Source organism: Lethenteron reissneri, chromosome 69 (assembly GCF_015708825.2).
Source record: "Lethenteron reissneri isolate LAM-NWPU_2019-01 chromosome 69, ASM1570882v1, whole genome shotgun sequence".
NCBI lineage: Eukaryota > Metazoa > Chordata > Hyperoartia > Petromyzontiformes > Petromyzontidae > Lethenteron > Lethenteron reissneri.
This window is the reverse complement of record NC_083847.1, coordinates 7,312,416-7,334,357: the sequence shown is the minus strand read 5'-3', so window position 1 is coordinate 7,334,357 and position 21,942 is coordinate 7,312,416. Positions and strand designations below refer to the sequence as shown.

The 21,942-nt window shown below is 49.4% G+C and overlaps 1 protein-coding gene and 1 pseudogene across 1 annotated transcript in view; one reads left to right on the top strand and one right to left on the bottom strand.

The window, feature by feature from the left end:
• LOC133360679 (zinc finger protein Xfin-like) overlaps positions 1–21,942 on the top strand; it is a 265,251-nt pseudogene that overhangs the window by 20,188 nt on the left and 223,121 nt on the right.
• Positions 1–21,942, bottom strand: part of LOC133360850 (mucin-2-like) — a 106,803-nt gene that overhangs the window by 10,009 nt on the left and 74,852 nt on the right. The window contains exons 38-47 of the mRNA XM_061579752.1: positions 18,373–21,196; positions 16,859–17,036; positions 15,757–16,004; positions 15,364–15,547; positions 13,550–13,769; positions 9,481–9,659; positions 8,254–8,326; positions 3,024–7,117; positions 1,699–2,109; positions 16–57 (exon numbers count right to left, since the gene is read on the bottom strand). Coding sequence (XP_061435736.1) covers positions 16–57; positions 1,699–2,109; positions 3,024–7,117; positions 8,254–8,326; positions 9,481–9,659; positions 13,550–13,769; positions 15,364–15,547; positions 15,757–16,004; positions 16,859–17,036; positions 18,373–21,196 — 8,453 coding nt within the window. The remainder of the gene's footprint in view (positions 1–15; positions 58–1,698; positions 2,110–3,023; positions 7,118–8,253; positions 8,327–9,480; positions 9,660–13,549; positions 13,770–15,363; positions 15,548–15,756; positions 16,005–16,858; positions 17,037–18,372; positions 21,197–21,942) is intronic.

Below are 21,942 nucleotides of genomic sequence, written 5' to 3'. Positions count from 1 at the left end.
GACTGGCGCACGCACCTGCAGGGGTGACCGTCTTGCCGGCAGTGCAGAAACACGGAGCTGCAAACACAAGCAGAGGTAGGAGAGGCATCATCAGTCACCAGGCATCAACAAGTCACGTTCTAAACCATGGGACCAGAGGTCGCTAACGGGTTTAGATTCCTTACCCGTACCCGGCCGCACCAGGGTCGCAAACGGGTACCCGTACCTGGCCGTACCCTACCCTACCCGTACCCGGCCGGGTACGGGTAGGGTAGGGTATGGGTATCGGGTACCTGATTGCGACCTCTGGGATGAAGCCATGTTGCAGGCGCGGGTGGGTTGATTCTAGGAACTTGAATTGTGAGAAGAGACAAGACGTTGGGAAATGAGTGACAAACAGTTACTCACCAGTGACTCACGGTCTACCCGTACCCGGCCGCACCAGGGTCGCAAACGGGTACCCGGCTACCCGTACCCGGCCGGGTATCGGGTAGGGTACAAGTACCCGGTTGCGACCTCTGCATGGGACTCTTTGAAACTTTCTTTATTTTACCAGGTGTAAGGGCCACTAGGCTGCTTAGCTCTCTGTCAGAAACGACCTGGCTATCACAAACAATAGCATCTCACCTGATGAGGGATGCTTGTGTTGCGCCCAAAACGTCGTTATTTATTTCATTTTATATCCACGTGACTTTACCGAAAGAACCAAAGAGTATGGATTCCCGCAGTCACGAAAGCTTCAAGTCAATATTGGCTAATCATCATCACGTGGACATTCATAGGAGCCAAATGATGAATCGAAACGCGTGATGTCAGGGTCGGGATCGAACCCACAACCTCCTGCATACCGGGCGAGAGAGTTAACATCACGCCTAATAGTGACACAACGGTTTAACTAAAATAGTATTGACATTGAATCAACACTACACAACACTATACACAACAGCACTATACTACATTGAAAACGAATTTCTGTAGAACTGCTTTGTAAGATTAGTTAGTTGTGCTTCCCTCCACACCTCCGATTAGTGCAGTTGGCTACTTACATAAGTACTACACTATACACTACATACCACACTATACACCACTATACACTACATACCACACTATACACTACATACCACACTATACACCACTATACACTACATACCACATTATACACTACACTATACACTACATACCACACTATACACCACTATACACTTCACTAATATACACTACACACTGCTGTACACGTACACTACACTATACACTACGCTATACACTACATACCACACTATACACTACTTTACACGTCACAATATACACTTAAATAACATACAGTACACTATACACTCGATACTACACGACGCTATACACTACACAACTATACACTACACTACACACTACACTACACACTACACTATACACTACACTACACAGTATACTACACTATACACTACACTATACACTACACTACAAATACACTACAAATACACTACACTTACACGATACACTACCATGCACTACACTATACACTACACTATACACTACTACACACTACACTATACACTATACTATACACTACACTACTATACACTACACTATACACTACACTACACATTACACTATACACGATACACTACCATGCACTACAAACTACACCACACACATACAAACGCGCCAACGAAAATACCGCCCCCCCCCGCCCCCATCCCCTGGCCATCCCCCCCCTCTCACTCGTGACGCGGATCTCCGTGGTGGCCTCCGTGGTGACGGCCGCCGTCTCCGTGGGTGCCGGCGGCGCCGCCGTCGTGCCGAGCGACGTCCCGACTCCTGCCGTGGTCGCCGGGACCTCGGCGCAGCACACGCGGATCTCGTAGTTGTAGCAGAGGCCCAGCGGGCCGCTCTGGTCCACGTTGCGGCACACGAGGCCCACCGAGGCGTCGCAGCTCACCGCCTGCCCGTTCGCGGACAGCGGCTCGTGGGGCAGGCGCGTCGAGCGGCAGTCGACGCTCTCCACGCGCTGGCTGGGCCCGCACGGCGGCCCACGTGACGCCGCCATCTTGTCGAACGTCTCGAAGTCGCCGCCGTCGTCGCCCGGCGAAGGGCTGCTCACGTCGAGCCACTGGGTCCAGCGGCCGGAGCATTCTGTGAGAGGGCGAGTTTGTGTGGGTCGTGTGTGCGTGTGTGTCGGTGTGTGTGTGTGTCGGTGTGTGTGTCGGTGTGTCAAGTGTCAGTGTGTGTGTCAGTGTGTGTGTGTCGGTGTGTGTGTGTCGGTGTGTGTGTGTGTCGGTGTGCGTGTGTCAGTGTGTGTCGGTGTGTGTGTGTCAGTGTGTGTGTCGGTGTGTGTGTGTCGGTGTGTGTGTCGGTGTGTCAAGTGTCAGTGTATGTGTCAGTGTGTGTGTGTCGGTGTGTGTGTGTCGGTGTGTGTGTGTGTCGGTGTGCGTGTGTCAGTGTGTGTCGGTGTGTGTGTGTCAGTGTGTGTGTGTGTGTGTCAGTGTGTGTGTGTGTGTGGCGTTCCATTCTTATGAGCCAAGTTAATTATTATTTTGTTATTACATGTATCATCGTTTGCGAGGTGTTGTTTACCTCTCAATTCATTAATTTGTTCCTCGTCTGATGGTGGCCAAATTGTGTCTGGCGAGGTCAAACTTCCGTTCAATGGGTGACCCCAGGGGATACTTTCCCGTGTTAATCCCAAGCAGTGGAATTCAAATATTCGATGTGCCGAATCTCTCGGTTTATTTAAGAATATTTTTTTACTTCAAGGGCTTATCTCCCCATTGATTTGGTTTTGTGTTTTGGGAATGTGGGGGGTGGGGTAGGTTTAAGAATTGCGTGAGTTATTTACTTGGTTGCTTTTAGCTCTGTGCAGTACCTCGCGACCTCTGGGTTAAACGTTCTTTATCGTGTAAATTCTTCTTAATATTGTTGATTATACTCTTTGGTTCTATCGGCAAAGTCAAAAAGTATGGATCCCTGCAGTCATGAAAGCTTCAAATCAAGATTGTTGATTATGTTAAATACATAGTTATCTGATGATGGAGGTGGTGTATTTTCACCTGATGATGGTGGTGGTGTTGGTTCTTCTCCTGATGATGGCGGTGGTGTCTTTTCTCCTGATGATGGTAGTTGTGTCGGTTCTGGTGGTGGTTGAGTGGGTGGCACCTGAGATGTCTCTTCCCCTGATGATGGAGGTGGTGTCTTTTCACCTGAAGATGGTGGTGGTGTCTCTTCTCCTGATGATGGTGGTGGTGTCGGTTCGTCTCCTGATGATTCTTCTGATGATTGTGGTTGTGTCGGTTCTGGTGGTGGTTCAGTGGGTGGCACTTGAGATGTCTCTTCTCCTGATGATGGCGGTGGTGTCTCTTCTCCTGATGATGGAGGTGGTGTCTTTTCACCTGATGATGGTGGTGGTGTCTTTTCTCCTGATGATGGAGGTGGTGTCTTTTCTCCTGATGATGGTGGTGGTGTCTTTTCACCTGATGATGGCGGTGGTGTCTTTTCTCCTGATGATGGCGGTGGTGTCTTTTCTCCTGATGATGGCGGTGGTGTCTTTTCACCTGATGATGGCGGTGGTGTCTTTTCACCTGATGATGGCGGTGGTGTTTTTTCTCCTGATGATGGCGGTGGTGTCTTTTCTCCTGAAGATGGTGGTGGTGTCTCTTCTCCTGATGATGGTGGTGGTGTCGGTTCGTCTCCTGATGATTCTTCTGATGATTGTGGTTGTGTCGGTTCTGGTGGTGGTTCAGTGGGTGGCACTTGAGATGTCTCTTCTCCTGATGATGGCGGTGGTGTCTCTTCTCCTGATGATGGAGGTGGTGTCTTTTCACCTGATGATGGTGGTGGTGTCTTTTCTCCTGATGATGGAGGTGGTGTCTTTTCTCCTGATGATGGTGGTGGTGTCTTTTCACCTGATGATGGCGGTGGTGTCTTTTCTCCTGATGATGGCGGTGGTGTCTTTTCTCCTGATGATGGCGGTGGTGTCTTTTCACCTGATGATGGCGGTGGTGTCTTTTCACCTGATGATGGCGGTGGTGTCTTTTCTCCTGATGATGGCGGTGGTGTCTTTTCTCCTGAAGATGGTGGTGGTGTCTCTTCTCCTGATGATGGTGGTGGTGTCGGTTCGTCTCCTGATGATTCTTCTGATGATTGTGGTTGTGTCGGTTCTGGTGGTGGTTCAGTGGGTGGCACTTGAGATGTCTCTTCTCCTGATGATGGCGGTGGTGTCTCTTCTCCTGATGATGGAGGTGGTGTCTTTTCACCTGATGATGGTGGTGGTGTCTTTTCTCCTGATGATGGAGGTGGTGTCTTTTCTCCTGATGATGGTGGTGGTGTCTTTTCACCTGATGATGGCGGTGGTGTCTTTTCTCCTGATGATGGCGGTGGTGTCTTTTCTCCTGATGATGGCGGTGGTGTCTTTTCACCTGATGATGGCGGTGGTGTCTTTTCACCTGATGATGGCGGTGGTGTCTTTTCTCCTGATGATGGCGGTGGCGTCTTTTCTCCTGATGATGGCGGTGGTGTCTTTTCTCCTGATGATGGCGGTGGTGTCTTTTCTCCTGATGATGGTGGTGGCGTCTTTTCTCCTGATGATGGCGGTGGTGTCTTTTCTCCTGATGATGGCGGTGGTGTCTTTTCACCTGATGATGGCGGTGGTGTCTTTTCTCCTGATGATGGCGGTGGTGTCTTTTCTCCTGATGATGGCGGTGGTGTCTTTTCACCTGATGATGGCGGTGGTGTCTTTTCTCCTGATGATGGTGGTGGTGTCTTTTCTCCTGATGATGGTGGTGGTGTCTTTTCTCCTGATGATGGTGGTGGTGTCTTTTCTCCTGATGATGGTGGTGGTGTCTTTTCTCCTGATGATGGCGGTGGTGTCTTTTCACCTGATGATGGAGGTGGTGTCTTTTCTCCTGATGATGGAGGTGGTGTCTTTTCTCCTGATGATGGAGGTGGTGTCTTTTCTCCTGATGATGGTGGTGGCGTCTTTTCTCCTGATGATGGCGGTGGTGTCTTTTCTCCTGATGATGGTGGTGGTGTCCTTTCTCCTGATGATGGTGGTGGTGTCTTTTCTCCTGATGATGGCGGTGGTGTCTTTTCACCTGATGATGAAGGTGGTGTCTTTTCTCCTGATGATGGAGGTGGTGTCTTTTCACCTGATGATGGAGGTGGTGTCTTTTCTCCTGATGATGGCGGTGGTGTCTTTTCTCCTGATGATGGTGGTGGTGTCTTTTCTCCTGATGATGGCGGTGGTGTCTTTTCTCCTGATGATGGCGGTGGTGTCTTTTCTTCTGATGATGGGAGTGATGTCGGTTCTTCTCCTGATGATTCTTCTGATGATGGTACTTCTGTCGGTTCTGGTAGTTGTTCAGTGGGTGACACGTTGGTAGTGATGGGTACTTCAGTTGGTATCTGTTCTAAGCAGCAAAAACGAACTTCAAAATCGTAGCAGCTTGGTGGGTATTGGTCTTCGTTCCAGCAACTGAATCCCGTGTTCTTGTTACAAGTGGCTTTGAGGCCTAACAACTGCCATTCGTAATCACGGAACCGAATTCCTCGGCAATCAATGTTTCCTACTGAATAGCCGGGCTTACAAACTACTTCGCCTGATTCAACGATTCTTTGGTAGCTTTCAAATTCTCCTCCTTCCGTGCCAGGCGTTGGTTGATGTTTGTTATACCACTCAGACCACGTTCCCGAACAACCTGGTTGTTCTGGTGGTGAGGGTTTCGTTGTTTCCTGCTTCGGAGGTTTAGTGGGTGACACGTGAGTTGTCTCTTCACCTGATGATGGCGGTGGTGTCTTTTCACCTGATGATGGCGGTGGTGTCTTTTCTCCTGAAGATGGAGGTGGTGTTTTTTCTCCTGATGATGGCGGTGGTGTCTTTTCTCCTGATGATGGCGGTGGTGTCTTTTCTCCTGATGATGGCGGTGGTGTCTTTTCTCCTGATGATGGAGGTGGTGTTTTTTCTCCTGATGATGGAGGTGGTGTTTTTTCTCCTGATGATGGCGGTGGCGTCTTTTCTCCTGATGATGGCGGTGGTGTCTTTTCTCCTGATGATGGAGGTGGTGTTTTTTCTCCTGATGATGGCGGTGGTGTCTTTTCTCCTGATGATGGTGGTGGTGTCTTTTCTCCTGATGATGGCGGTGGCGTCTTTTCTCCTGAAGATGGAGGTGGTGTCTTTTCTCCTGATGATGGAGGTGGTGTCTTTTCTCCTGATGATGGCGGTGGTGTCTTTTCTCCTGATGATGGCGGTGGCGTCTTTTCTCCTGAAGATGGAGGTGGTGTCTTTTCTCCTGATGATGGTGGTGGTGTCTTTTCTCCTGATGATGGTGGTGGTGTCTTTTCTCCTGATGATGGTGGTGGTGTCTTTTCTCCTGATGATGGAGGTGGTGTCTTTTCTCCTGATGATGGAGGTGGTGTTTTTTCTCCTGATGATGGCGGTGGTGTCTTTTCTCCTGAAGATGGAGGTGGTGTTTTTTCTCCTGATGATGGAGGTGCTTCAGTCGTGCTTTGTTCTAAGCAGCAAAAACGAACTTCGAAGTCGTAACAGACTGGAGGACTTTGGTCCACGTTTAAGCATCTGAAGCCTGTATCCTTGTTACAAGTGGCTTTGAGCCCTAGCAACTGCCATGCGTAATCAGGGAACTGGGCAGCTCTGCAGTCAATATTTGCCACTACATAACCAGGATTGCAAACAACATTTCCTGAGTTTACGATGTTTTCGTAACTTTCAAATTCTCCTCCTTCACTGCTATACGTTGGCTGATGCACGTTGTTCCACTGAGACCAGGACCCCAAGCAAATTGGTGGTGGGGATTTGGTCGTTTTTGGCTTTGGTGGCTTGGTGGGTGGCACTTGAGTTGGCTCCTTTGGTGGTTTGGTGGGTGGCACCTGGGTTGGCTCCTTGGGTGGTTTGGTGGGTGGTGCATGGGTTGGCTCCTTGGGTGGTTTGGTGGGTGGCACTTGAGTTGGCTCCTTGGGTGGCTTGGTGGGTGGCACTTGAGTTGGCTCCTTTGGTGGTTTGGTGGGTGGCGCCTCGGTTGGCGGTGGCTTTGGACAGTTGCTCACGCAGGTGGAGGAGCCCACCTCTGAGAGCATCTGTCCCTCTGGACAGAAGCAGCCTTCACCCACCCAAGAGTCCTTCTCTTCAGCACTAAACGAGGAAAGAATAACAATTTATTTACACCTGTAAGGCACATTCCATCCTTAGATCCCAATGCTTCAACAATAGAGATCCATAGCGAAATTTTGCACCACACACTTGAATTCTGATACAACCTTTAACGTAATATATGATAACTAGCTGTACTACCCGGCTTCGCCCGGGACTGGATTCACCACGCCTTTGTCCCCCCAGTGGCGATGTTCACACACCACACCAGTTACTCGTTTGAGGCTGAGTCGACCTAGGGGAGGCCCAGGACCGGTTGAAATAGTCATTACCGGTGGTGGCCGTGAGCGGGAATCGAACTCGGGTCGCCGGGTTCGTAGCGCAGCGCGCTACCCGCTACACTACAACGCGTGACGCTTCCACATGCGCGGGTCACGTGACAGATTTGACGTCACAGCTCACATGCTGTGCAAAAAATCTCTGCATTATTGAGCTCCCCCCCCCATGGTGTACAGTCTGGAAAGTACCCACATGGCAAATTTCCAGTTTGTTGCATGTCGGGAAGTACGCTAAACATTTTGAACAGACACACATATTCACAACTTTGCCTTTTATATATATGGAGGTAATCTGGATGCATCGCTTATATGGTTGTTTCAGGCTATCTGACGTAAGTTTGATACTTCAAAATGCATTTGCCGTGCGCCTCTAGTTGGACAGGCGTGGTCTAATTGGGCACAGAATTACACGGACTGCGTCTCGTTTAGAGGAGCCTTGCAAAGCCCGTTCGAGCACTGCAGTTGGCCATGTCATGGCACTGTGGTTATCGTGGGTCTGACGATAGTCCGCATGATGGACGTGAAATTAACGATACTCCGCCAGTCATTGTGGGGTTGGTGCATTGGAAAAGGGAACGTGACCAGTTGAGATTTACTGTATCGTCCTTTCACTGGTGTGAACCTGGGACCACTGGCTTCTTAATAACCACTCACTACTTGCAAATTCGGCAATTGATCGGTTGTCCAAAAGCTCAAAGTAGCATTTATTTCACTGCCAGTCTGCAACCTGTCCCGTTAACAATTATCTGGTGTAGGTTCTTGCAGGAAGGAGGGAAGGAAGGATGGGCGTAGAGGGAGAGTGGGGACGAGGGATTTGTGGGGTGGATGCGATTGTATCACCTGCTGACACCGCACACTTTGGAAATCTTGGCCACGCACGGCTTGTAGACCATGTTGCCAGGGCACTTGAACGCTGCAAGAGTCCAACAAACATCCATGCCGGCGTTAGCAGAAATGTCGTCAATGTCGCTGCTACCGGTCATCGCTCCACATTCAGATGTTGGTGATCAGTGGAGTTATCCAAGGCAACATTTACATCGTGATGTCCATTTAGATGCAAACTCTGCCCATACAGGGAGTGGCCTGTCTCTCATGGTGGCCCCCCTCACTGATTGTCGGCCCTTCCCACTGATCACAGGCTCCACCGACATCTCTGGTAGGTTCCACCCTTACCTCACCATGCATCGAGCATGCCAACACATTATCATTGCACCTTTTTTGGCAGTATCAAAGTATGAAAATAAAAATAGGTTATACGATATCTGGCAGTAAAAGACGCATCAAGATGATAATTGGGTTTTTTTACCCTTCTATCTGGCAACAAAACTGACGCCTTTTTAAAAGGAGTCATGTTTGCATAGACCACAATACCTGCAGTCGTAATGTCTCGGGTGTGGACCAACCAACTTCAAGGACAGTGCATACATTATCAGAGTTGTGTTTTTTGTTTGCATTATGACTGCAGGTATTGTGGTCTATGCAAACATGACTCCTTGTAAAAAAAGGTGTCAGTTTTGTTGCCAGATAGAAGGGTAAAAAAAAACAATTATCATATTTTTGACTGGCAAATGAGGTTCCAATGGTGAGGCATCAAGATGTTCAAGCAGCAAGGAAGTCTGCATTAACCACACGTACTTGTGGTGAACATGCAAACAAGACATGCTCTGATAATATATGGGCATGTCTTTGAAATTGATTGGCATGCACACGAAACAGCCTTCTCTATGGCCTAGTCTCACCAGTGTCAGACCAGAGAAAATTCTCTGGCCTGACACTCGAAATGGGGTTCTTTATACTTCAGCGGTACACGTTAACTCGTCTTACATTTTAACTGCAATTTTACTAAATTACTGACGATTTTTCTCTGGTGCCTCAATATGTACCGCATGGCAGGCATGCTATGGAAAGTACATGATCAAAAAATGACTATAATTATGCCAATATTTGTTACATCAAGCTGGCCAACCTCATGTGCTACTTCCAGAAAGGCATGCCAATGACACTGCTCTACAAAAAAAATATACGGTTCAGGAAATGGCCCCCGTCCCCCCCCCGGGCACGACTCACGGCAATGTCCACGGGACAGCGACCTCCAGTCGACGCACTTCCCCACGCGACCGCACTCCGCCGCGGCGGTCTGCGCGCTGGAGCAGTCGATCTCTGTGCGGTTCACGACGCAGTGGTCGAACTTGCAGCCCTCGTGGTACCCGCTCAGGTCCACGTCGTCCTTGCACGACTTGAGGTTCCTAGCCGAGGGGGGAGGAGGAGGTGGAGGCGATTGAGATGGGTCAATGGCAATGTCCCTCGGGAAACGTAAGTGACCGTGCGAACTTACAATGTGGATTTGTGTTGCGTCTGCACCATGGCCACATCTTAAGATGCTGTGCAGTGACAGTGGGCATAGTTCTCTGATGTGGTTTTGAGTTGTACAGTGTGTTGTTGTTCTAAGGTAAACTATAGACTTAGTTGACCAAGTAAGGCCCACTGGTCTATGTAGCTCTTTTTCAGAAGCAACCTAACCACACATAATGACGGCTCAACGAAGTGGCTTATCATGTGGAACATGTATCTGCAGCCATATACTCTAAACGCATGTTGATTCTAAATGTGGAAAAAAAAACCGGAGGACCAAGAAAAAAATCCACACGACCATGGGGAGCACATGCAAACTCCATGTATACAGCAGGCGTCAGGGTCGGAATCGAACCCACGACTTCCTGTATACCAGGCGAGGTAGTTAACATCTTCTAGCCACCGTGGTGATGATGATGATGAGAGAGAAAGACGCAGACTCCAAATATACAACAACAGGCATCGTCAGGGTCGGGATCGAGCCCACGACCTCCTGTGCACCAGGCGAGGTAGTCAACATCTCACTAGCAACACTGGCTACAGGCATCGTCAGGGTCGGGATCGAACCCACGACCTCCTGTGCACCAGGCGAGGTAGTTAACATCTTCTAGCCACCGTGGTGCTGATGATTATGAGAGAGAGACCCAGACTCCAAATATACAGCAGCAGGCATCGTCAGTGTCGGGATCGAACCCACGACCTTCTGCGTACCACGCAAAAGTAGTTAACATCTCCTAGCCACCGTGGCACCCTCCAAGCAAACTCTGGGCTGGTTTAGAAAACGTCTGGGTTGTAACCAGGTTTGTTCAATGAATGCCTGGATTAGCGGATGTCATTGGCGTGGCCGGGTGTGAAAAAGAGCTTCAAGGTGGATTCCTTCACTATCAATACAGATTCTCATTCTGAACACTCGGACCTCTGAACCAAAGTCCACCAGAAACGTGCCCAGTCGATGCCAGAGGCAGTCTTGCCCCGCGTCTTGCCGTCGCGGCAAGTTGCCACGCAGGGATTGGCCCACCGAGCCCCACGTGCACAATTCAGGACACGCCCCATTAAAGAGCTGGTTTAAAAAAAAAATGGCGTCCAGGGAGCTTGCTCTGCAGTGCGATTGGTGGAGCGAGCGACAGGTAAGCCAAGGTGCGCGAAGTTTAATGAATACCAACATAAAATGATGTCGTTAAATGGCCGTGTCGTACGTTGGAATCAACCTTCATGGATTGTTGACCCATTGGATAATAATGGCGATGAATTTGACGCGTCATTGCGGTTCGATGTTGACGTTGATAATTATTGACGACCTAATGCAACGCGTACGGCTGTCAGCTACGCGATGGTCATCTTGAGCGTTTGTTGTTGCCGTGTTACTATTTTAGTCAATTTTTGGCGTCAAAGTGTAATGTCACAAAACGGCGTTGGAGGCCACTCCCCCCTAGTATGGCCGCAATAAATTAATTCTATTTTACGAGAGCAAAATTATCTTGCTTTGTTAAATCTGAGGTGAACTAATGCATGAATTGCAATCGGAGGGTTGTTGAAACTCCATGAAGGGTGCTGTCCGCCTTCTGCCGTTTGTTCTCTGGACTAACACTGGTTGTGAGTCGAGGCCAGAGATGAGGCTGTAGCTCTGGCAAGGCCGTAGCCACGGAGTGAACATTTGGGGGGCCCAAATCTTCCCGGGGGTCTGGGCCCCCCCCCCCGAGAAATTTTTTTTTTTTATTAAAAAACTAATTTCCCGCCTAAAAATATTTTAAAATTCACTAACACATAGGATGGACTTTTGATAAATTTTATACAATAATGTCTGATAGTGTATTGTATTACATTGCTCTGTTTTTTTCTTTTTTAACCTTTTCTTGTTTCATTGTAATGGCAGAGATTAGGGATTAATAAAGTACAACCATAACCACAATCATAGAAACAGAAATCTATTTTATACCAATATATTGGGGGGGGGGGCATTTTGAGCATATTTGAATACTGGTATATATTATAATTACGACCTTGAGCTCGGGTGTAGGCCAATTAGTTCCAAAGACTGCGATCATTTTTATAATCACCATCAAAGCGTGTTTGTTTGCATGTTTTACCACAGCTAGGATGTGTGGTGCATGCAGACTTGATGATTCCTTGCAATAATGGGGGTCTACTTGCTGTTTGATCATCTTACACAGATGTATTTCGTGCCTTAGTCCAAGGAGAGGAGAGGAGAATATTTAAAGTTGTTTTTATTACACACAGTATACATGCTGTGTGTGTACTGTGTTTGAATTGTAAGCTACAGGCAACTCTGCTGAAGGGATATCTTGTTTTGCTTGATCTGTACGAGGTGTCTGATGTAAGCTGGAGGTTAGTTGTGCATTGCATTGTATGTTAATGGGATGATTTTGAAGTGTTTGATCGCCTTTGACTCCACGGAAATTGCTCGTGTCACGCGGTAGATGCCACATGATGTGAAACGCTCTCGAAGCGACTTATTACTGAGTCACTGAATCAAATTTTCACCGTAAAATCAACCTGAAAGTCATCCCATGGCGGCACAAAGAAGTGAAATGAAGGCAAGCCGCCACTTACTGTACCACTGTACAGTGCAATGTATCACTGCACCACGCACTGTACCACTGTACAGTGCAATGTATCACTGCACCACGCAATGTGTCACTGTACAGTTCAATGTATCACTGCACCACGCACTGTGTCACTGTACCGCGTACTGTATAACTCAGTGCACTGCACCACTGTACTGCACACTGTGTAACTGTACAACGTACGTATCATTCAGTGTACTGTATCACCGCCACATACTGTATCATTCAGTGAACTGTGCCACTATAGCACGTACTGTGTGATTCAGTGTACTGTATCACTATACCAGGTACTGTATCATTCTGTTGTATTGCATCACTATACCACGTACTGTATCATTCAATGTACTGTCATTTTGCTCAGAAAGTATTTTGTCATCATGTACTCAGAAAGTGCATTATAATGGAAGCTTTTCGCATTGTAACGGGTAGCGTTCCACATTATGCAAAAACTGTGCCCTGATGGAAGAGCTGCGTTATAGCGACAAAGCACGTGTGAACACTACGAAGCGTTAAGCGAGGGCTCACGGTACTAGCATAGTAATGTGCCGAGTAAGGAAATGGACGACAATACGGACCAGCCAATAGCTCCGCGCCCTTCGTCGCCGTCTTCCGTACGGCTGCTGACGTAGATTCTAAAGCATCGACTCCCGTGTCACCTTCATCTGGTTAAGCCCAGGTAACGACCGCGTCAGGTGCAAGCGGAGTGGTGCATCGCCAGCTCGCGCCAGAGCTCGCAAATGGGTTTTGATTCCTTTCCTGTACCCGGCCGCACCAGGGTCGCAAACGGGTACCCGTACCCGTACCCTACCGAAACCCGGCTACCCGTACCCGGCCGGGTATCGGGTAGCATACGGGTACCCGATTGCGACCTCTGGGATGAAGCCAGTTGCAGGCGCAGGTGGGTTGATTCTAGGAACTTGAATTGTGAGAAGAGACAAGACGTTGGGAAATGAGTGACAAACGGTGACTCACCGGTGACTCACGGCCTACCCGTACCCGGCCGCACCAGGGTCGCCAACGGCTACCCGTAACCCGGCCGGGTACGGGTAACCGGGTATGGCTTCATCCCAGAGGTCGCAATCGGGTACCCGATATCCGTACGGGTACGGCCGGGTACGGGTATCCGTTTGCGACCCTGGTGTGGCTGGGTACGGGTACGGGTAAGGAATCAAAACCCGTTTGCGACCTCTGTGTCTTACTCGAGGATGAGCGTGTCGCAGATCTTGGCTTCCTTGCAGTCCGAGGGCGGTGGCGGCGGTGGCGGCGTGCAGTCGGTGCCGGGCGGCAGGTCGGGCCTCGCGCACTGCGACCGCCCGTTGCTGATGAGCCAGTCCTGCGCCGTCTTCAAGCAGCACTTGGCGATGCGCGCCACCCCGTCCCGCCCGGCGCAGTCGTCCCCGACGTTGTTGTTGCACATCCCTGGGGAGGTGGACGCATTCCGGTTGATCGTAACGATAATTAGACGAATATTTACATTGGAAAAATTGGCGCGTTTTCATCCGTAGATGCCGGCAATGAATGGTAAACATCAAAGAACTGGTGGTGGTGGTGGTGGTAGTGTTGGTGGTGGGGGGGGCAAAGGAAGTCTGAAAGAGGTGATTTTTCAAGATAGGACTTTAAACTTAGCTAACGATTCTGATTGTCGTATTAGCAAAGGCCGCAAAGGGCTGTTTCAAAAGCTTGGGAGTTGCACTGACAAAACAAACAAACCCCATCACCCCAGGCAGTGAGCCTTGACCTCGGAGTCCTTAAAAGGAGGCTATCGCTTCCTGGAAATACTTGGGGGCTAACCCAATGAGTGTCTTGCGGGTGCAGGGCAGCAGAGTCGGCAGCACCCGGTGTAGATTCAACTCAACATCAGAGCTTGGCTCCGTGAGTCCAGCCTCTTTGTCCAGTCTGCCACACTACATTACATCCAGCGTAAACTCCAACGTGTTTACGGGTGGAACCCCATGTTCGACATTTTGCTACACGTTCTGGGAGTTTTATTTACAAATTTCGTCGATGTTTCTGTGAGAAGAGAATGGAAAACCTCATGCCAAACAACACGAGGTGGGAGAGCAGTGAATGCCGTTCATATCTTAAAATGAGCAGGTAAGTGTTGTTAAGGGTTGTATTGTTTTCATGGGTGGGATTCGGTCAAACTTGTGCCGAATGACAAGCCACCTGTGTTCTTATCTGTTCGCAAGTTGATCTGTTCGTGAGTCCAACTTTACTCCTGTCGATTCCAAACACGTTGTACGTAATGTACACTAAACACGGGGAATGGCTCATTGCTCACCCCGAGGCCTCATGACTTTGATAGTGCATTGTCTTTGAGCTGTACGCCTTTTGGCGTCCTCTGGTCGAGCACCAATTGGGTTGAGGCTCAAAAGAAAGCCGTCCCTTGGTCTGGACCAATCAGTTTTAAGGACAATGCATATATTATCATCGTGTGTTTTTTGTTTGTATTTGACTGCAGGTATTGTGGTTAATGCAGACATGAATCCTCGTAAAAAAGGTTTCAGTTTTGTTGCCAGAAAAAAGGGGAAAAACCCTATTATCACGGGGAATGGCTTTATAAGTTGTGTAACCTCCTGCAGATGTAGATGCCACCACCGCCGTCTATTGTGCAATGGTCCGAACAGGCAACTGGACATACGGGCAAGTTTGTTTGTATCTTTAAAAGTTCGTAAGATAAATGTTCATAAGTAGAGGTGTCCCTGTAGTAGCATGGGCTAGGGAGAAGTTATGGGTTTTAAGGGAGGAACTGAATTAGATTATAGGGAAGATTATTTGTTTTCGTGCAGTGGGATTTGGAGCGAGAAGGGCGAGTGAACAAAACCGTAACTGGGCACAGGGCAAGGGAGGCAGAGAGAAGGGCAGTAGCGATTCCCATCTCTGCCCCTTCCAGAACTCGTTATTCTCTCTCCCTCAGCATCCACATCCCTGTGCCGGACTCCTCACACGCACCCACAAACGTGAACCCCGCGCGACCCCGACGCTCGCGTGACCCCGCGTCCCCCCCACGTACCGCACTGTCCCTCCGTGTTGTCTCCGAACAGCTCCCTGGGCACGTCGATGAGGAAGCCCAGGCCGTTGAACTGGATCTTGACGCGGATGTCGGCGATCACCACGAAGTCGTCCGTCTTCACCGACGTCACCTGGAAGCCCTTGTCGGTGAACGGAGCCTTCTTCGTCTGCCCGTTCAGCTGGATCTGTGGTTGAGATTCGCGCGGAGACGCCCGTGACGTTATTCGAAAATAATTAGGCCAAGGAGAGGCTTCCTCACATTCTGTAACCCCCTTGTTCGGGAGGTTAAGCCAGCTCTGTTCTGTGCCGAGAGGTCCTGACAGTTTGTAATGGTATCAGACAGACTCGGTGTGCTTCACGTCACACGAGACGTGACATAGCACGCGGCGCTGACCTTGCGCAGAGCGAAGTCGACCTCGGAGGCGAGGCCGACGCGCAGCTCGTTGCCCTTGTAGGCGATGATGAGCGTGCGGGGGCACGACACGTGGTTGCGAGCGTCGCAGTCGAAGAAGTCGGCGCTGATGGAGAGGTCGTAGGTCTTCCGCTTCTCCTGCAGCAGCACGTAGCTGCACGGGTCCAGCACGGAGAACTTCGCTCCATCGAACGTGCGCATGTGGGGGTCTCCGAAGCCCGTGCAGAGGCCTGCGTGCGTAAGGGGGTGAAGCGGGTACGGTTGTTAGAGCGAGAGGTTTAGTTCGTTGTGCTTCCCCCCGCACCTACGATTAGCATGGTTGGCTACGTACGGTGCGAAAGAAGTTAAACATACACACGTACGTACCAGGCACCCGTGAAATGCTGGACATTTGTCAAAGAGAAGCTTCATAGCTTATTGGATTCTTCCAGGTAAAATAAATATTCTGATTCTCAGGTAGAGATACGGGTAGACGACCTTCATTTACAACCATCGAAGAAACCGCTTGGGGGGGCGGAGTGTTGGTGCAGTGCACGTTAAACCAGGTGACCAGATTGTGATTTGTGACCATGAATAACACCGGGAGAGAGGCCACTGACAAGTCTCGCGGAGCAATTCACACACAGAGTGTGTACGCGGGAAGAGATTCTTCTCTGGACTTCTCCCGAAAAATCCTTTGCGTGTCATAATCAAGGAGACACCACCGCCATCATCGGGAGAAAAGACACCACCGCCATCGGGAAAAAATACACCACCTCCTTCAACACGAGAAAAGACACCACCTCCATCATCAGCAGATGACGGTCAAAGCGATTTGAAACTACCCCACCTCACCAACACCTTCTACCTTCTACCAGATTCATTCCACAGCTGCAGCTGCTGCACCGTAGGCAAGCGAATCCCAAGGTCTGTCCTTCACAGTATTATCTAAACATAATTGTGGATCGTCATAGATCGGACCTTCGTGAACCAAATACAGCCTGAATATAAATGTCTACGTAAATATTCTTAGTTTTTATTTTTTTCCGGTAAAGTCACGTAGGTTAAAAAAAAATAAGTAGCGCCCATCGGGAGCAGCACTCACAGTCGCATTCCCAGTGGGAGCAGCAGCCGTCGGCGTCGGGCACGCTCACGGCTTTACGTCCAGAGACGCACGTGGGAGGAGGCAGCACCACGCATGGCCTCTTCACGGAGTTGACTGCTGAGCCGAAGCCTACGCACGTGGCCACCATGCAGTTGGGAGCGTTCCACGACTCTCCACGCTGAGGATGAGATAGGGGGGGGGTGGAAGGGGACGGGCACAAACGCAGCCACAGTGTCAGCGTCGACTGCTAGAGCAATGCTAAATAGGCCTCCTTAAGCCACCCCGGCTCTTAGCACCCTCCAATCAAATCATCCATCTAGCATGTGTGCACGAGCTGATTTCGTAGGGACAAGTCGATGGTGAATCGCTTCTTGGGTGTGTTAGTCTCAAATCTTACTACCTTCTGGTTTGTTAAATACACAGCCTCCTCTACTCATGAACAAGATAGGTTCCAAAGGACTGTTCGTAAGTAGATTTGTTTGTGAGTCCAATTTTACCCCTCTCGATTCCAACCGTGTTGTCCAGCATGCACACTAAACATGAGGAATTGCTTTAAGAGTTGTATAATCTCCTATAGATATAGATGCCACTGGTTATTCATGTTCTGCACATGTAGATGCCACTATGGTCATGTATTGCGTGGCAGTTGAACTTACACCTCTTGGTTCGGACAGCTGCAACTGGACAGACGGGACGGGTTTGTTCGTATTTATGGAAGATCTCAAGTCGAACTTTCATAATTAGAGGAGTCCCTGTATCATGAATTGTCCTGTAATTAGTGTAGCCATGTCTTTGGCTGTGGTACAGTGCAATTTGCCTCCCACCAGTTTGTGATATCCTCCTTTAGATATTTCTTAAGGAGAGATATGCATCTTGTCTCTTAAAATTGAGCCAATCTCAGTCCAAATATAACAATTCAATTTGCTTACTCACATTAATTTATTTTATACATATAGCCAAGTATATTACGTGCTTCCTTAAGCGACGAAACGTTACACCACTCATCGTGAATAATGCCCGTCTTATTTCCCCTCCGGTCATCCTCCGACACGAACTGGCGTCGCACGCGGTGGCACGCGGCAGAGGTCGCAAACGGGTTTTGATTCCTTACCCTTACCCGTACCCGGCCTCACCAGGGTCGCAATTGGGTACCCGTACCCTACCCGATACCCGGCTACCCATACCCGGCCGGGTATCGGGTAGGGTACGGGTATTGGGTACCCGATTGCGACCTCTGGGATGAAGCCATGTTGCAGGCGCGGGTGGGTTGATTCTAGGAACTTGAATTGTGAGAAGAGACAAGACGTTGGGAAATGAGTGACAAACGGTGACTCACGAGAGACTCACGGTCTACCCGTACCCAGCCGCACCAGGGTCGCAAACAGGTACCCGTAACCGTACCCGGTTGGGTACGGGTAGCCGGGTATCGGGTAGGGTACGGGTATCGGGTACCCGATTGCGACCTCTGGCACGCGGATAACAATCGGGGTGTGTGGAGAGGGACAGAGGCTTGCCTTTCGTGGTGGGCTCAGAGCATTGCAGTCGTTGCTCGGAGTTGTTGACGCTTTGGTTGTCAACTTGGGTGGAGGCTTGGTGGGCGACACTTTTGTAGTCCGTGGTGGTGGTGGCGGCGGTGGTGGTAGATGTGGTGGTGTTGGTTTAGGTGGTTTTTCAGTGGGTTGATTTTTTGTCGTCTTCACGTGTGGCGGTTTTGTGGGTGACACTTTAGTCGTCTCTTCTTTTGGCGGTGGTGTCTTTTCACCTGATGATGGCGGTGGTGTCTTTTCTCCTGAAGATGGCGGTGGTGTCTTTTCTCCTGATGATGGCGGTGGTGTCTTTTCACCTGATGATGGTGGTGGCGTCTTTTCTCCTGATGATGGAGGTGGTGTCTTTTCTCCTGATGATGGCGGTGGTGTCTTTTCTCCTGATGATGGCGGTGGTGTCTTTTCTCCTGACGATGGCGGTGGTGTCTTTTCTCCTGATGATGGAGGTGGTGTCTTTTCTCCTGACGATGGCGGTGGTGTCTTTTCTCCTGATGATGGCGGTGGTGTCTTTTCTCCTGATGATGGCGGTGGTGTCTTTTCTCCTGATGATGGCGGTGGTGTCTTTTCTCCTGATGATGGCGGTGGTGTCTTTTCTCCTGATGATGGCGGTGGTGTCTTTTCTTCTGATGATGGGAGTGATGTCGGTTCTTCTCCTGATGATTCTTCTGATGATGGTACTTCTGTCGGTTCTGGTAGTTGTTCAGTGGGTGACACGTTGGTAGTGATGGGTACTTCAGTTGGTATCTGTTCTAAGCAGCAAAAACGAACTTCAAAGTCATTACAGCGTGGTGGGAATTGGTCTTCGTTCCAGCAACTGAAGCCCGCCTTCACGTTACAGGTGGCTTTGAGCCCTAACATCTGCCATGGGTAATCCAGGAAATCGGTTGCTCTGCAGTCAATACTTTCCACTGAATAACCAGGCTTGCAAACAACTGCACCTGTGTCCACGATACTTTGGTAGCTTTCAAATTCTCCTCCTTCACTGCCAAGTGTTGGCTGATGCACGTTGTACCACCGAGTCCATGTCTCTGAGCACTCCGGTCGTTCTGGTGGTGAGGGTTTCGTTGTTTCCTGCTTCGGAGGTTTAGTGGGTGACACCTGAGTTGTCTCTTCACCTGATGATGGAGGTGGTGTTTTTTCTCCTGACGATGGCGGTGGTGTCTTTTCTCCTGATGATGGCGGTGGTGTCTTTTCTCCTGATGATGGCGGTGGTGTTTTTTCTCCTGATGATGGAGGTGGTGTTTTTTCTCCTGATGATGGCGGTGGTGTCTTTTCTCCTGATGATGGCGGTGGTGTCTTTTCTCCTGATGATGGCGGTGGTGTCTTTTCTCCTGATGATGGCGGTGGTGTCTTTTCTCCTGATGATGGCGGTGGTGTCTTTTCACCTGACGATGGCGGTGGTGTCTTTTCTCCTGACGATGGAGGTGGTGTCTTTTCTCCTGATGATGGAGGTGGTGTCTTTTCTCCTGATGATGGCGGTGGTGTCTTTTCACCTGATGATGGCGGTGGTGTCTTTTCTCCTGATGATGGCGGTGGTGTCTTTTCACCTGATGATGGCGGTGGTGTCTTTTCTCCTGACGATGGAGGTGGTGTCTTTTCTCCTGACGATGGCGGTGGTGTCTTTTCTCCTGATGATGGCGGTGGTGTCTTTTCTCCTGATGATGGCGGTGGTGTCTTTTCTCCTGATGATGGTGGTGGTGTCTTTTCTCCTGATGATGGCGGTGGTGTCTTTTCTCCTGATGATGGAGGTGGTGTCTTTTCTCCTGATGATGGCGGTGGTGTCTTTTCTCCTGAAGATGGCGGTGGTGTCTTTTCTCCTGATGATGGCGGTGGTGTCTTTTCTCCTGACGATGGCGGTGGTGTCTTTTCTCCTGATGATGGCGGTGGTGTCTTTTCTCCTGATGATGGCGGTGGTGTCTTTTCTCCTGATGATGGCGGTGGTGTCTTTTCTCCTGATGATGGAGGTGGTGTCTTTTCTCCTGATGATGGTGGTGGTGTCTTTTCTCCTGACGATGGCGGTGGTGTCTTTTCTCCTGATGATGGTGGTGGTGTCTTTTCTCCTGACGATGGCGGTGGTGTCTTTTCTCCTGATGATGGTGGTGGTGTCTTTTCTCCTGATGATGGCGGTGGTGTCTTTTCTCCTGATGATGGAGGTGGTGTCTTTTCTCCTGATGATGGCGGTGGTGTCTTTTCTCCAGATGATGGCGGTGCTTCGGTCGTGCTTTGTTCTAAGCAGCAAAAACGAACTTCGAAGTCGTAGCAGATTGGAGGACTCTGGTGCTCATTTAAGCATCTGAAGCCTGAATCCTTGTTACAAGTGGCTTTGAGCCCTAGCAACTTCCATGAATATTCAGGGAACTGGACAGCTCTGCAGTCAATATTTGCCACCGAATAGCCAGGACTGCACACAACATTTCCCGAGTTCACGATGTTTTCGTAACTTTCTAATTCTCCTCCTTCACTGCCAAACGTTGGCTGATGCACGTTGTTCCACTGAGACCAGGACCCCAAGCAAATTGGTGGTGGGGATTTGGTCGTTTCTGGCTTTGGTGGCTTGGTGGGTGGGGCATGGGTTGGCTCCTTGGGTGGTTTGGTGGGTGGCACTTGAGTTGGCTCCTTTGGTGGCTTGGTGGGTGGGGCATGGGTTGGCTCCTTGGGTGGTTTGGTGGGTGGCGCCTCGGTTGGCGGTGGCTTTGGACAGTTGCTCACGCAGGTGGAGGAGCCCGCCTCTGAGAGCATCTGTCCTTCTGGACAGAAGCAGCCTTCGCCCACCCAGAAGTTCTTCTCTTCACCACTAAAAGAAACACAGACAATGGAGATCCATTGTGAACTTCCGTAGCAACGATGCTCGAACGTCCATCCATTTCTAATGGACGCAAAAAGCTCTACACTTTAAGTCCGATACAACTTCGAAGCGATATGCTACAATATTGCAGATGCATACCTAAAATGTGTGTTTTAACCTGTTCGACACAAACTCTTTTGTTCTTTCGGTAAAGTCACGTAGTTAGAAATATAATAAAATAAAACAAATCACGACGTTTCGATTGCAACACAAGCAATCATCATCACCACCATCATCAGGTGAAAAGTGCCACCCACTACGTGACTTTACCGAAAGAACCAAAGAGTATGGATTCCTGCAGTCACGAAAGGTTCAAATCAAAATTGTTCGAAACAAGTTTGACATTTCATAATTCACTTACCGTGTGACTAAAGTTGGGCAAGCATGGTCTAATTGGGCACTCTCTCGTCCACTCAGCAAAAAATGTGCAACTGCATTACATACAGCAGTGAGGCCTCACTAATAACTTGATACAGCAAATCTGGCTGTGACGGTCCCACCTGATGACGGAGACTTGTGTTGCCTCCGAAACGTCGTGATTTTTATTATTTTATTTTATTAGTTTGAATTTCAATATTTTTTACCTACGTGACTTTACCGAAAAAACTAAGAGTACAAGTTAGCAATGACCAATTCGGTATTTAATTGGCTGGCAAAAAATATTTCAAAGTGGCATTTTACTTTGACGACAGGTC